At 34.3% G+C, this 15,737-nt stretch overlaps 1 protein-coding gene across 1 annotated transcript; it reads left to right on the top strand.

Moving 5' to 3' along the window:
• The first annotated feature begins 7,270 nt into the window (after positions 1–7,270).
• LOC142345358 (small ribosomal subunit protein uS10m-like) lies at positions 7,271–13,172 on the top strand. The gene is made up of 3 exons (XM_075397387.1): positions 7,271–7,606; positions 8,100–8,278; positions 12,511–13,172. The coding sequence occupies exons 1-3, from the start codon at positions 7,312–7,314 to the stop codon at positions 12,610–12,612; spliced, it is 576 nt and encodes a 191-aa protein (XP_075253502.1). The 5' UTR covers positions 7,271–7,311; the 3' UTR covers positions 12,613–13,172.
• The last annotated feature ends 2,565 nt before the right edge of the window (positions 13,173–15,737 follow it).

Below are 15,737 nucleotides of genomic sequence, written 5' to 3'. Positions count from 1 at the left end.
TGCAGTAACAGGAACCCTTGAAGCTTCAGACAACGAAGATCTGAAGATTTGGTCTAAGGTGGAGTATTAAAAGGTTCTTACCGTTTTGATGCCCAAATTAAATGATGACGGAGTGAAACGGTTAAACGCCTTTCAAAATAATTTTGCGTCACAATGGCTAAGTGTAATGCCTTGCAAATTCCTTAATCTTAATTTCTCAAATCAACAGTTGAGAATTTTTGTAGGGCATAGCAAAATTTATGAGCCTCACTTATGTGTTGTGTGGTAAAAAAGTGGAAGCCTCGGGTCTGAATGGGCTTTCTTGTGGAATACGACAAGCTTTACGCTGCGTCACTTGCCGATGTCATGTTTTTGGGACTGAAGATCTTGAAAATATCAGCGACGTACTAAATAAAATCACAATACAAACGCAATATCCGAATCGTACTAATTAAGATCGCCCAATACAAACGCAAAGTTCGACTCAAGAGATCGGAATCCTGTATAAACTGACCCTCCGAGCGTTACCTGAAGTCAAACGGCATTTTTTTAAAATTTGAATTTGAAAAAGGAACCATCAACTGGCTAACTGGCTTGCCGCTGAAACACTACGAATCTACTCTGTCACACTCGCTGTCCTATGACTGTCTGTGCATTCGGTACAATCTTGAAGAACAAAGAATACCTGCCGAGTGCCGTAGTGCAAAATGTTTGCTTTAACTCTCGCTCTCCGCTGTACCATAGAGGTAAAACGCGTCTGCTGCACAATTAAAAATAAGACACGTTTGCAAAGATAACGCAGACGTATGTTACGTCGTTGAAGTGGAACAAGCTTTTCAGGTGCTAAAGGCGACAAAATTTACCGCAAATCTACAAGCACGGATGAAAAGTCTCGACTTTACCTCAAAGCAAATGGGTTTTGGGAGTTTTCTTCAAAGTGAAAAATGTTAGTCCAGTGGTCAAGTCCTGTCCAAAACGGAAATTGAAAAAGTATTGTTGTTCTTATGTTTTACTTCACGGCGGAAAAAAATTATTACGCACACTAAGTTGGGGGGGGGGGGGGCACAAAGGGGAAAGATCCGCAAATTGAATTATTTTTTTAATAGCCGTACAGCGACAGCTGGGGCTATTATTGACCTTCACTTGGTTTTTTTACAATTCAAAGAATTTGAATTGTATTGGGGCGCTGTCTTTTTTTTAAGATCTGTTCACGCATTTTCATGATTTTGGAAGTCATATTGGAGTAGTGATTTTGGTCACGCCGAAACAGGAAATGGAGCAAAAAAGCGAGTGGTTTTGCGGCGTGAGTTTTTTTTGCTCTAATTTTAAAGTAGAGTGAGAACGGTGTTTGAACAAAAATTCGGTTTCTCGCTAGTGGTTTTTTGTTCACATGCGGCAATTTCACTTTGACCTTTACTGTTTCGATTTTTTGGATCGGATTTTTTTTTCTAAATGATTTTGCCAAACCATTAATAGTCTGCTATAGGTTTAGTTTTCTGTTTAGTCAGTGAAAATTCTTTTGAATTGTACGTCAGGACTTGTCCTGCTATGTTTTTTTATTGCGTCGTTAAGATTTTTGTTACGTCCATATGACATCACAACCGCTTCAAATCTGCTTTTTGTTCATTCGTTCATGCAGTTTCAACTGAAATGAGCGCGTGACGTCATTTTTTGCTCTTAGTGGAGCGAGGTTTTTTGTTCATTCGCGTGATTCAATTTTTGGTCAAATGTGACTTACCTCACTCTCATAAATGACTTCCTGACTTTGAAATTGACTTTTATTTCAATTCGAAGAGATGAGGTCAAATTGGTGTGTGTCACTCTAAATGAAGGTTGTTTGAGAGCAGCTAATAGAGGCGCCACGAATGACATTGAATGGAGAATTCTGGACGCCTGTCGGTCAGTAGAAAAACTAATGATCATCGAAGCTATATATATCAGCAAGCTGAAGCCGGCACTAAACACACGCGACGAATATAGGGGGAGGGAACTCACGCTAAAATATTAGTTCAAATCATAATTTTGACTAAATGTGAATGCATAGGGCAAAAAACATTTTGTGCATGACAAAACGAAATTTGCAAAACCTCCACAAGAGGGATACTTATGGTTAGGGCAAATTCGGAATAACCCTAAAAATACAAGAACATGGACAAAATCGAAAAATCCGGAATAGGAATGTTTTTAAGTAAATTGATAACAGATGTAAATATGTGTTGTAAATAGGCTAAATATTGTACATAAGGAAAAATTTTCGATTGAATTTTTTAGAATGTTTCCTAGAATTGTTTTAATTGTCATCTCAGACAAATGTAAATACATATTCATTTTATCTTTTAACAATTTGTAAAACAGTTTTAACCTGACGATGAACGTAAAGTTCGAAAACGTTTGTTTTAAGTATTGGAAGTAATTTTAATTTGACAAATTGGTTTCTTTTACAAAACTTATACAGATCTTTAATCAAAATATAACATATCAGCCTTTAATGAAAAGATGATTTTTTTGGTCTGTCTTTTTTACTGTTTTTTTGAGACTGCAGATTATGAAGCGATTGCGGCTATTCTCTGGCAATCTGTCAGCTATGTTCTTAATATATCTTTGTTTTTGAATGGCTCGCTGTGAAGGCATGTGCAAAAAGTGCGTTTGGTGCCTAATAATAGTAAAAGTTTGGTTCCATCTTAGCTGTCGATTAAATCTGAGGGCTCTGTGGACTCTAACTACGACACTGTTTTATAATGTACATAGTAACTGGAGAAATTGTATTGCTGAATTCGCAGCAAAAAAGTTAAAATTACGCAATAATTGTTTCGGTCGAAATTAATATTGATAGCCTTTTCAGTTGACACGTAACAAAAAATGCGTTTGCATGACCTAAAAACAACTCAAGGCAACTCATTGGCTTTTTTACACGATACGTTACTGCTCTTGAATTATTGCCAATTAGTTGACATACTCGCACTTCTTTTTCAGTGTAACATGGATCGAAATTTCCAGCTAGTGGCTGACAATATTCTTAGAGAACGAGGGAATCAAATTGAAGGTCTATTATGTATTGACAACCAAGGCGGCTGTCTTCTCACGCGCGGTAATGCTTGTGAGGAGCATGCCGGTATCTTGCACGAAATAATACTGAAGTCGAAATCGGCTACAATTTCAGAACCAACCGATGCAAATGTGATAGTCCTGCAGTTTGGTACAGAACAGAAAATCCTGCTAAAACCAGGCGACAAATTGTCAGTTGCAGTGTACAAAAAATTGGAAAACTGATTTTCGAGAATTATCCGTGAAGTTATCAATGAATGAGTTTTTCAAAATATAATTTATATGCAAAAATTGTACTCTATTAGATAGTAAAAGTTTTCAATAAAACATTTTTGAATGGCAGGTGTGGACTTTTTAAATGAGGAATGCGTTGTTTATAAACGGAACTTAAATAAAAAATACAACGAGAGGAATATGAATCGAGCAAATGCACGTTTTTATAGCTCCGAAGAAATTCGCGGAAAGCCTCGAATGTTTTTAGGGAGATTTAGGGAGATGTGTTTTCAGTGAGCAACTTTTGAATTAGTATTTTTTTAATTTGCTGTTAAGCGTTTTTAAAAACAGCGTTGATTTTAAAAGTTTGGCTCTTGTTTAAGTAATCTCGGTTAGTTAATATTTTCCTCAGTTGCGCTTCTTTTTGTCCTATTTGTTTGCGTCATTAGTGACATTTTTAGTGCAATAATTATAAAGTTGCTAAGTTATGACGTGCTGTCAATTTAGTCCGGAAGTGTTCTTTTGTGGAGCTGTGATACAAGAAATGAGAAAACGGATAAGTGGAATGTCCAATGCAATATTGGTTAAACTTGGATGTTCACGGGGTGTTGTCGCCATCGATCCTGTTATGCCAATGTTACATTTGTAGACAGCCCAGTCCTATCGGGTCAGGTGTTTACAAATTCAATTGCCTTTCTCTTAACGGGAATTTTGCAATGGCACACAGAACGTCACATGCAAACATCTATCAGATTGAGGGAGATTGCAATGAATCAACAGTTGACTTTTCTCGCAATGTAGCGACTGTATATCTGTTTTCTCTCACTTAAGACTCGTAAAGATTGGAATTTTATAACAATGTTGATGGTCAAGTAAGCTATGTGTTAATTTTGCTGCACTTGAAAATTGGTTCTGTCAAATGTACTGACTAATGAAAAATTGCAGAACAGTTTTTTCTCAAACTTGGGTAAGTTTTTTGGTTAGAGTAATGAAGAGGCTCGATCTTTTGCTATTATCAAGTCTCTCGTCATTTAGTTTTTACAAATTTCATGGAAAGATTGTTTTGGTGTCAGAGACAAACCCCAGCAATACCGCTGCTCCATGTAAAGTAGCCGCTGGGATGATTTTTGACTGCAAGCACTTTCTAACTAGTTAAAACCGGTCCTGAATATAATTGTATAAATGAATGTATTTCCTGTGATGCTAAAATAGATGTTATAACCCCGTCTGCTGCAAAAAAATGAACCAGTAAATTGTGCCAATTGTGCAATTATTGTTCTATTGAATAATTAAAAAAGTCCCGTTATAGGATAGGAAAATCAGCGGTACTTTGAGAAAAAGGAATCTTTTCCCGCTCCAAGTTTTGGATTTCGAAAGTTATTTATCAGGACAAGATGCTACTCAATATTCGCTGAATCAGTTTAACATGAAAGTGAAAATAGTAATAGTGTTCATGCTGTTCTGCTCGAGAAAGTTCATAGAAGTCTTCAATACTTATTAAGTACAAAAAGTTTCTGTCAATGGGATTGTGTCAAATTGAAGTAAAATGAGGTGTTCCTGTAGAAACAGATTTATGACCACTTTTTCAACATTTATATTGATGTTTGATTTTATAGCCACAAAGATTCCGATATAGCGCTTAATCACTAGCCGGAAAAAAAGCGCAATGATTCCGAGACTACAATTTGGACTAAAAGTGAACGTTCAAATTGCAAAATTACAGTAAATTGCCAGTTTTTGAGGAGAATTGGTAGAACAGTTCCGTCACCCGTTTCTTTTAAAGCTTATAAAAATCGAATCAGACGTTAGGATTTTATTCTCATATTTATTTTAAAAATGGAAAGAGTACTTGCGGAGAAAATCCAAATAGAAGATTGCAGATTTTCTGTAATTTGTGGTGAAGATGAGTCCCATCTGAAATCTTTTCAAATTGATCATGCATCATCATTTTAATTTGCATTTAAGTTGAAGAGCTTTGACGTTGGTCTCAACTTACTGCAAGTTGTGGTAATTTAGCAATCTTCCATCTGGATTATCTACGTACGTATTTTTAGGTTAGTGTTAATTTTATCGCTTCTAAGTCGATTCATATGAGTTTTTAAGTAATGGGTATCGGAATGGTTCTTAAAATAATCTTCAAAATGTGGAGGTTTACAATATGATTTTGTATTTGAATGTTTACTCTTGGTAATGAGGGTATGTCTGTGGGCTGCCCCTTACTTCCAGATCAATGCAAACTTTTAGGTGCAATCGTAGGATTAATGATGTAAAGAAGAGTATGGCTGTTTTTATCAAAACTTTTGAAACCGTTCAGTATAGGTTTCCAGCTTTTTCCAACCATTCATCTTTATTTATTTGAAGCACTTGTGTGTTTTCTGATTCATTTAACATGTGACTCGTTAAGTTCAATTGAAATCTTTTTTGTGTCTTCTTAGATCGTTTACCCCTATTGTATTTTTTAGCGTCATTTCCAGCATTTTAATGCTCAGCTCTACTAAATTCCTTCAATTAAGAACAACTGGGAGAAATTTTCTTTGAAGTACCGAGGATCGAAAATTTTGAATTACTTAATTAGGCAGAGCCTGTACCCAGTTGAAATAGAGTTTTATAGCTCCGTTGCTTTCGAAAATAAAATCCATAATTTGAAACATTTTATTCTCATGGTACTCGATGAATCATGGCAAATTGTAGTCAAATAAAAAGAAAAATTTGTTGCCTTTATATTTTGAAATCTGGCACCCTACTCTGTAGGGTGTCAGATATCACTTTTCGCATCAAAATTTGCAAAAAAATAATATTTTTGACGTTGAAGGATTTTTTTTTAGAAGTTCAATTTTCTTTTTTATCATTATTTATATTATTATCATTTTCTGTTTATATAATTATATATGTTGCCTTACAAAATATGTATCTATCAAAATTGTTTGGAAAGTGAAGTAATAATTGTTGCACCAATTGTTAACCTTTTACTATGGGTCCTAATTTTGGCACGTACGTGCTGTACAGGCTCCCCTCCACTAGCTGCCCTCTGTTGTGGTGCGTTTGCTATTTGTTTGTTTATTTAAAGTGTGCAGAAATTATATATATATATATATATATATATATATATATTTATATAAATATATATATATATATATATATATATATATATATTTATATAATATATATATATATATATATATATATATATATATATATATATATATATATCTCAGAGGATATGGAGTTGTTTGTTTCGTACTTACTGTTTTTTGTAGAAACATGAGTTTTACCATTGCTGAAGTCACAATTTTCCGTAGTTTTTTTGATGCGTATAATTAATTATTGTAGTGACCATTTTCCTTGATGCAAATAATTCTTCATCTTTTGGGGGAAAAAATTTGACGGCGGTATCTAAGTTGTAGAAATTCCAGTTTTTCGCTCATCAGAACACTCAATAGGTCGGTCCTTTACAGGAGTGTCTGAAATACAGCCGAGCCCGTAGCCACGTTTGCGAAATTTTCTCTTTAAAACAAAATGGGGGATGATGCTCTGTCAAAAATGCCACGAAAAATTTCCCTGGTTATCGAAACACTGTTGAAGAGTATCTTGTAGGGTTATCGTTTGGACATGGTTCCCGCACGGAACAATTTTCTGAATGTTACCTATTCGACGACATTGAAAAATCTGAGATATCCGAAGGTCAAAAGACCTGAGATATCGCCTTTTGATACAAAGATGAAGAAAAGACCTATGAAAAATGCTTGGACTCAAAGAAAATTTATTGACGGTTTCTTTCGGCTTTCAAATGTTAAGCTCATTTTCCCATAATCTCCTTTTGTGCTTGTTTTGTGGTCAACCTATGAGTTTGTTTTTGTCTCTTGTGCAGTAGTTTCTGCCTTGATGTTTGCGTTCATTTTGTTTTCAACTTCTTAATTTGGTATTTACAGGTGTATGTCGTATTTGAGGTTTTCTGCGGTTATTTTGGCCATCATCTGTCGATCAGTGGCACACTGTTTTCTGTTCTTAAACAGATATTTTCATTTGGTTTGCTGACAACCTGAAAAATGCGTAAACTAACGTTTCAGAGGCGTAATGAGCGTCAATAGGATATCACTTGGTATTTTATTAACTGCGAGAGCATCTCTGATATGGAAACTACAGCCTCATACAAGAAATTGTTTTCTTCGTTTTTTACATGGCGCAACATCTACAATATCAATGAATCGCATACCTCAAATTACTAATTCATATCGAAAACTTTCGGCACAGGCTGAAGTGCTGGAAACGGATGAACTCTATTCTCAAGTGCAGTTGCTGATAAAAGGTCAAGACAAAGAGCTCATTGGAAGTTATGTGACGTTTGTGAAGATGACTTGTCACCATTTAGGTAAGTGAAATGGGAGAATATTTTGAGTGAACAAATTGTACGACAGGTAAAGGTGAGTTAGGAAATCAACTGTGGAACAGTTCGGGTGTTAACGTTTTGGATGAAAAGTGACGCATGGGAAAATGGCTTTTCATAAATTTTAAAAAATATAAAACTGCACTCAGTAACAGAATTAAACGTCAAAATAGCATTTTTATATCATTAACTACCGCTTTTCGAAGCGTTTTTTCTTAAACATTCCGAACTTCATTCATTTTGATTTATTTTTGGAGTGTAAAAGGATTCTCTGAATCGTCAATCAGATTCTTATTTCAACTTAGGCGATGATTAACTTCCGAATGGTAATGAACTTAGTATTAGTTCAGTGTTCTTGGTTTGGAAGGTAAGTAAAGTGTAGCTTACAAAAAAAAGCATTTGAAAGAATAAAACGAGTTTTAATTCAAAACCAAGCTAAAGAAAATGAACATGTGGACCCTGATACAAAATTTTGTAGAAGTCGAGTATGACGAGCCAGTGTCATTGCCTTGGACTAGACGTATGATAACGTTGTTAAAGAGTAGACACGTGCATAAGAGGGCCAAAGTGCAATACGAAGTGAGAACTCACACTGTCAGGATGAACATTAACAATATCACAGGCAGCTCTGCTTCTGTCTTCCTAGAGTACATACAGGTAACATTGCACTACTTACTGCTATCTCAATTAGAATTTGAATTGTGTTGGTGCGCTGTTTTTTTTAAAGATCTGTTCACGCTTTTTTCGGCTTTTTCACGTCAGTGAGAAGTCAAATTAGAGTGGTGATTTTGGTCACACTATAGTAAAGAGAGCGAAAAATCAAGTAGGTTTGAGGCATGACCTCAAAATACCTTTAAAGTGGAGTGAGAATTTTCAGGTGCGTCAATTTTTTTCATGTGCGTCAATTTGACTTCTGATTTCAGAGTTTCCTCTCCTTCAGTGTTTTTGAGACGTAGATATGTGTTCTAATTCTGCCTATTTGCCTTTGCTTGAATTCATTAAGGGGCAGCTAAAACTTGCTGTGACTTTGCCACTATTTGTCATAAACTATTAGTGAATTTTAGATTTTGCCCCCTTTAAAATTATCTGTCGTCTTATCTTTTAGTATCATCAATGACAGGACTGATTGATTGCTAATGAGGGATAAAAGAACCTAATTAATGGCTCGAGTTAATAGCTAGTGGTTTTCATTACCTTGAAACTACTTTTTCTCAAAAATTTGGATTGAATTTTTGAGTTCTGCAAGTATTTATTGTACTTTTTGATTTCTTTTCATTTAATCCCATTGGAGACAGGAATCTGATGCTTCTAGTGGGGTTTAATTTTATCGATTTAATCCTTTTTGTTCAAAGCTAGTGCTTTCTATGACTTTGACACTAACTGTTTTCAATAATAATTATTTAATTGTTTGTTTTGTGTTTTTCTCTGTCGTCTTAACTCTTAGTCTCAAGACTTCTCTTAGACTTCAAAAAGATCTGGAGTTTTGAAGTCGATATGGAGTAGTGATTTCGGTCACGCCGAAACAGGAAGTGGAGCCAAAAACGAGTGGTTTTGCGGCGTGAGTTCTTTTGCTCTAATTTTAAAGCAGAGTGTTGCGACTCCGGTTTTTTGTTCACGTGCGGCAATTTAACTAACTAACTTTGATTTGTACTGTTTTTTGGATCGGATTTGTTTTGAATGGTTTCCCAAATCCGTTCCTTGTACATTCTAGGCCTTGTTTTTAGTGTGAACCAAGTTTCCATTTCTCGCTAGTGGTTTTTTGTTCACAAGCGGCCTTTTGACATTGATTTTCTGTTTTTTTTTAAATGTTTTCTGATTTTTTTTAGAAATGGTTTTCTTAATTTACTCATAGTTCGTTCTAGGTCTTGTTGTTTGTATTGTCAATGAAAGTTCTTTGAATTGTACGTCAGGGCTTGTCCTGCTGTGCTTTTTAATTCGTCGTCTCCATCGATGATTCTTACGACCTGACTTCTTGGAATTTACTATTAGTGATTTCTACTGCTTGGCAGTTAAAATTTGTGTACGTGACGTCATTTTTTTGATTTTAGGCCAATTGTGTGACTTACCGCACTAAAAAAATGACTACTGAAATCACTTAATGAATGAACTTTAAATTTTATGAACATTTACTAGTTAAAGATTAATGTGCATCCACGTAGAGCCAAACGTAAATGCCCTAATTCTTGAGTATAGTCTTTGAGTTTTTGATTTAGAATATTAAATTTATCAGGACTTTTCCTTATAGAGCGTATGTGTCCCATAAAAATGTGCCCAGTATGTGTCCCAGTCCGAATCTAACCCAAAAAGTCTGTTCTATTAAATAACTGGTGTCAATCAGTCTATCTTATTTCTTTAGTTGTTTTAATTCCATGGAAGGCCATAAGCGTCTTTAACGGCTATTTTCCGGCAATCTGTCGGCTATGTTAATAATAAGTTTTCTGGAGCTATTATTGGAACCAATGTATAAATGACCACAACTTAACGAGAGAGCACCAGCGAGATCCCCCGCTATTAGGCCAAATGTCCCACTTTCAAGAGTTTCGTATGTTTTCAACTCTCTCGAATGTTCTGTTTTCTAAAGGTTATCAAACGAATCTTTGATCGATGATTGCTCTTGATAATATAAAATAATTAAAGGACTATCACAATTGCTTTCGTCGAAAAATATATTTAAAAACCTATTTTCTTAATTTTCTGTTAAGTAGTTCTATTTTCTATTAATAAGTAGTTCTTATGAATAAAAAATTCGCCATTCTTTTTGCGTTAGTTTTATGGAAATAATTGCCATTCATCTAATTTTCATAAAACAAGTTCAGGATTTCTGCCTAATGGCTACAAAAATGTTGTTCGCCTAATCGTGTTTTCGCCTAATATCCAATCCCGCATTGCATTGAATAAATGACTTTTTGACTTTGAAAGTTTTTCGAAAGAATTGTGCATATAGCTAACCGTTCTTAGCCATTTTTCGTCTATTTGGTTAATTCTTTTTGCTTGTACTTAAATTTTGAGCAATTTTTCAAATAGAAGCTGCACTAATATCTAACGCCTTGCAACTGGTTTTACAGTGTTTTTGAGAAGCCAGTAATTTATTTTGAGGGCAAAATGACTCTTAATTTTTGAATTTCTTGTTTATTTTTCTGTGTAATAATTTGTCAATAATTTTTGTATTTTTGGTTCTTTGAACGGATTTTTTTGCATTCAGCCCCTATGGTGATGTTTTTGCAATAACCAGGCATTGCCCTCTAAATTTTTAACGTGAAGTGTTTTTCTGTATACATTTTTGCTCATGCAAAACCAATATTTTCGGTGACTTTGTCCAATTTTTCTTCTTTTGATTTTGGCTTGCTTTGATAAAATGAGTTTATTTATACATGCTTTCAAGGTTTAAAGTTCATTTAAAATTTTTTCAAAATGGCGACAAAAAATGACATTTTTGACACAATATTTTGATGTTTTCTATCTTCGAAGTTTGTTCTCATTGTTTCGTTTTGAAAGAATGATAGCTCAGTAACTTTGCTGAAACAGCAATATTTTAGAATGAAATCTATTTGTTTTTTCTTTTTTTATTTTTTCATTTTTAATCATATGAAGATGATTTCCTTTTTTACAATGTTTTTCATTCTAGTGTTTGGCTTCATTAGTTTTAGTAATGAGTTTTATGGAGTGTTATTTCTGCTTTTTTTGCTTATTTTAATTCTTCAATTTTTTTTCTCTAATTAGACTTTTTTGGGGTTTCTTTTGCATTTTATAGTTTCTGTCATGTTGCTTATATTACAGAGAATTCTTTGATTTTATAAGAAAAGCATTGAGAGATTTGTTACTGATCTTTATGTTTGAAAGTACTATATACTTCTTTTTGAAAAATTCTGGACTGGGTGCTTTGTTTTTCTTGATAATTTTTTTTTAAAACGTACTGAATTTTCTTTTGAAATATTTTTTATAATGGGGGAACTAATAGCTCTTTTTGGAGTTTTTTCTAATGAAAAAATCTGTGAGTGCCAAAAGTTTTTTTTTATTTTTTAATTTCTGTTCATTTTCTAAGACTTTGTCTCGCGGCACTCTATTTTACCCAATGTATCTGTTGAGTCGCAGAATGAGATTCAGAGTTCTGAATCTCTAGATGTGCTTGTTTTTAGGGATTGTTTTTCCCATTGTTTGTTTTTGTCCCTCTTTGGAGTTTTGGATATTTTCAACGTTACGAGATGTGTTTAATAATACAAAATTTTCAATGTCAAGATTTTTGAGAGGCTATTTTTTGTCTTACGTTTTATTTGTTTTTCATTTTTGTATGTTTTTTAATGGCGTCGTAACCGTTGTTTTTTGCGTACTCCAATGATGTCACAACTGAAAGTTTTCTGGTTTCATCGATTAAATTTTTTATCAATTATTTCAGTTTAACTTTTGTTGAGACAAAGAGTAATTTTTATAAGACAGACATTATTAGTTCCGGCTTCAGTGACATTTTTGTTTGTTGGGACTAGCCGATGCTTCGAGTCGCTGCCGGAATTCTCCCGGCTGTGTTTTAGCAAAATTTTTGCTCGGCCGTTTTGACTTTTCGAGTGACTTCGTTTTGGCCTTGATTTTTTCGTATTGTGTAATCTAAATATTTCTCAGCAGCTAAAATCAGGTGGCGACAGTTCACTACTAAAAGTCGAATGAAAAGCCGATTTTGGTGTAATATTAAAAATTTCTAATTTTGTTAGTGTTTCATATAATAACCTCTAATGACGTTTTTTGAAGCCCCCTCAGTTATTTTGCTTCTCCCCTCCCCGACTAAAGCAGGTGATAATAGATTAGAGCTCCCACTAGTCGTTCGAGAGCAATCTTTGCGACGATAGTCGTTTTTGTTTGTTTTAGCTTTCATGCTCGATAGGATCTTTGTGTTTCAGAGAAATATCCCAGAAGCAGTTGCCATGCAAGTGAACAAAACTCAGTTACTACCTCTTCCTGAGCAGATTTCAAACTCAATGAGTGCTAATCCAATATCGTGATGCTACCTTGTGTTTTGATGTGAATTAATTCAAACAATTATGATGCTTATTGATTAAAAACAATTTATGATGAAAGTTCTCTGAACATTTGAAACGTAATTTTGAAAACTACAAGGGGAGGCAAATGTAATATCATTTTTCTCTCAATCATTTAGTGTATTTGACCTCAACATTTTAATCAAATTGCTACGTCGTGAATTAATGTTATTGAATTGTGCTAGTTGGTCTGGTTTAGAGTTTCTTTGAAGTTGGAGGTTTGGAGTTTTTGAAACCCATGTTCAGCGTTTAGATATAAATTTGGAGAAGAAAAATACAGTACGCCAAGTTAAATAACAAAATTCCTGGTTTTTACTGGTAGTAACGCCTGAAAATGTCGGTTTTAAAAAATCTGCTCAAATTCCTTAAAATCACGGAACGTTAATAATTTTTTTGTTCCTTTTACTATAGAGTAATATGTATGAGCTCACTTTGAATGCAATCTCTGCTTCTTAAGTAAAGAAAAAAGTTGTTGATTCAATGACTCTTTGTGATGTATTTAACGAGACTACGGAGATCCGAAATGTTTTTGCCTTTCTTTGCATTGCAGTGCCTTTCTGTTTATTAATAGCCGCCCTCATCTTCTCAGCCGGCTATTATAGCGCTCCTATTACAATCCAAGAATTGGATTGTATTGGTGCTCTGTCTTTTTTTTTTATTTTTGTAAGATGTTTTCACACCTTTTTTCATGACTTTGAGCTTTCAAAACGGGATAAACCGGTAATGCTCAGCGGGCATCAATTTCCATTAGAGGCCCTTAGCCGCGGTTAGTAGTCCTTCAAGTGCATAGAGTGGTGAAGTAACTGGGAAGGCCGTATTTCAAGGTTAAAAGGTCATTTTTTGGAGTTTTTGAGCCCAAAATGTTGCAATTTTTCGTCTTTTTTCGAATTTTTTGTTGGACCAGTCTAAAATAGAGGTTTGTAAAAATTGATAAAGGTCTTTTGCTAGAAATCGCAAATCTTTTACTTCTGCTAATCTTTTACTTCTTAAGACCATTTTAGGAGCTATATCTTTTGGTACTCGAAACATAAACACGCAAATTTATTCAATTGCTTACAATTTTTTCAAGTTTTTGGAAAAATTGTTCTCATATTTTGAGTTTTTCAGCCCTAGCTGTCAAGCAACCTCCTCAACTGTTTGATAATAGGTTACTGCATAGTTTCTAGTGGTAATAGAATGGTTTTCAACATTTTTGATAAAACTTGCATTTTTTTCAAATTTTTAAAAAATTTGTTGTCATTATCTAAATTTTCCGAGCCCCAGGAGCCAGGAAATCTCCTATTGCGTTTGATAATTGGGCACTAAAAACTTTTTTGGCCATGGAATGGTTTTCATTATTTTAATATCAAAAATTATAGCATTATTTTGATAAAACTTGCAATTTTTTAAAAAAAATTTTTTTGTCATTTTATAGGTTTCTACAAACTCAAGGGCCAACGAACCTCCTGCAGGGTTTGATAATAGGTTACTGCTTAGCTTCTAGTGGGAATGACACAGGTTTTCAATTTTTAATTATCACGAATTTTAGCAGTTTTGTTTTAATGAAGTTTATTTCTCGAGTTTGTATGCCATTCGTGGACAATAAATCTCTTTCAAGTCCTGTGCGTGAGTTAATGAGTATATTGAATTTTATCATATTTGGCCTTCAGGGTAAAGGCCTCAAGAGTTTTACCGATGAATCTTTTCTTTAATTTGTTTGATTAGTTTATTTTCTCAATTTCTTTGATTGTCTTTTTGGCTGGGATTGTTCAATTGATCTGGTCAGGTACATTAATTTTCAGTTTTTAATTCAATTCTTTGGATTGTATTTCAGGACTTGTCCTTCTTTGTTTTTTTTACTTCGTCGAACTTTTTGCCGCTTTTTCGACATTTTGCGTGAAATCTTTTTGACTTCTCTAGGCTAGTTTCTCTCTTCTCTCATTCTGCTAGAAGTGAATTTGAACATCAGTTGCTCAGCAAAGCAATTCAAAATGAACAGAGTCAGTATTAAAAAAATCAAAGTCAGAAATAGAAACGGGATAAACCCATAAAGCCCAATTTTAGATGCCCGCTATTTGAACGTCGTTCCTATAAGTATTAGTTACCTCTCTCTAATGCTTATTGTTATTGATAGTAGCCCCTGTAGCCTCTCTCTAAGAAACAGAAGTATGTTCAACTACGAAATGCCATCAAAATAATTCGGACTTAAAAAATGTTTTCGTACAAATCTTTTTTTTTCAATATCTTCCATATCTTTCAATATCTTCAATATCTTTCAATATCTTTCAATTCTTTCAATCCCAATCTTGCTTATTGGAATCAACGGCGGCTATTTTCCGGCAATCTGCCGGGTATATTCTTTATTCTGGGCTGCCGGTGAAGAATATTAGCTTGCCGTCAGCAGTAATTAAGCGTTGGTGCTCAGTCTCTGGTGTATTAAGCGATGGTACAGTTTAGCAGTGTATTCATGTTGTTTCAAAGTTCGTCTCCTTTTTTAATAGCCGCACAGCGATAGCTGGGGCTATTATTGGCCTGCGCTTGGTTGTTTTTACAACTCAAAGAATTTGAATTGTATTGGGGCGCTGTCTTTTTACGACTCGAAGAGGAGTATTGGAGATTCCTTTTTTAAATCAATTTTATTGGTGTGAATTTTGCAGCGGGAAATGAAACACGTGATAAAATTTGTAGTGATTTTGTTGCTGAACAAAATGAGTGGAGCGAAAAGAGAGTGGTATCGCTGTTTTGGTCGAAAAGAGTTTTGGTCATATTGCTGTTTTCTAGAGAGCGAGAAATTGAGGTGTGAAAAAAATTCTGTAAGCGAGCGAAATGTTTTGTTTACATGCGGCATTTTGAAGCAGTTTTTTTTCATTTTTTTTGGTTAAGAGGTGTGGTTATGATTTTTTAAAAATTTTCGGCTAGTTTTGGTAGCGGTTTGAAGATTTCTGGAAAGTCATATGAATTTTATGCTAATTCGGAGCCTTTTCTTGTATTTTGCTGATTTTCGGGCTATTTTTTGCGTTTTTTGACGATTGTTTCTTTTTACTGGCTTAAATGGGTATTTAAAAGACCCCTTCTACTTGATCAAATTTTATATAACAATTGGTAGCAGT

Source organism: Convolutriloba macropyga, chromosome 9, assembly GCF_964194025.1.
Source record: "Convolutriloba macropyga chromosome 9, txConMacr16.3, whole genome shotgun sequence".
Taxonomy (NCBI): domain Eukaryota; kingdom Metazoa; phylum Xenacoelomorpha; order Acoela; family Convolutidae; genus Convolutriloba; species Convolutriloba macropyga.
The sequence above is the reverse complement of the archived record's forward strand: the minus strand, read 5'-3'. Positions and strand labels throughout refer to the sequence as shown.

Excerpts from the sequence above, each read along its gene's own strand:
- LOC142345358 (XM_075397387.1), top strand. The coding sequence starts at position 7,312 with ATGAGCGTCAATAGGATATCACTTGGTATTTTATTAACTGCGAGAGCA. Across the intron at positions 7,607-8,099 it reads GATGACTTGTCACCATTTAG|AAGTCGAGTATGACGAGCCA; the intron begins GTAAGTGAAATG and ends AAAATTTTGTAG. Across the intron at positions 8,279-12,510 it reads TCTTCCTAGAGTACATACAG|AGAAATATCCCAGAAGCAGT; the intron begins GTAACATTGCAC and ends TTTGTGTTTCAG.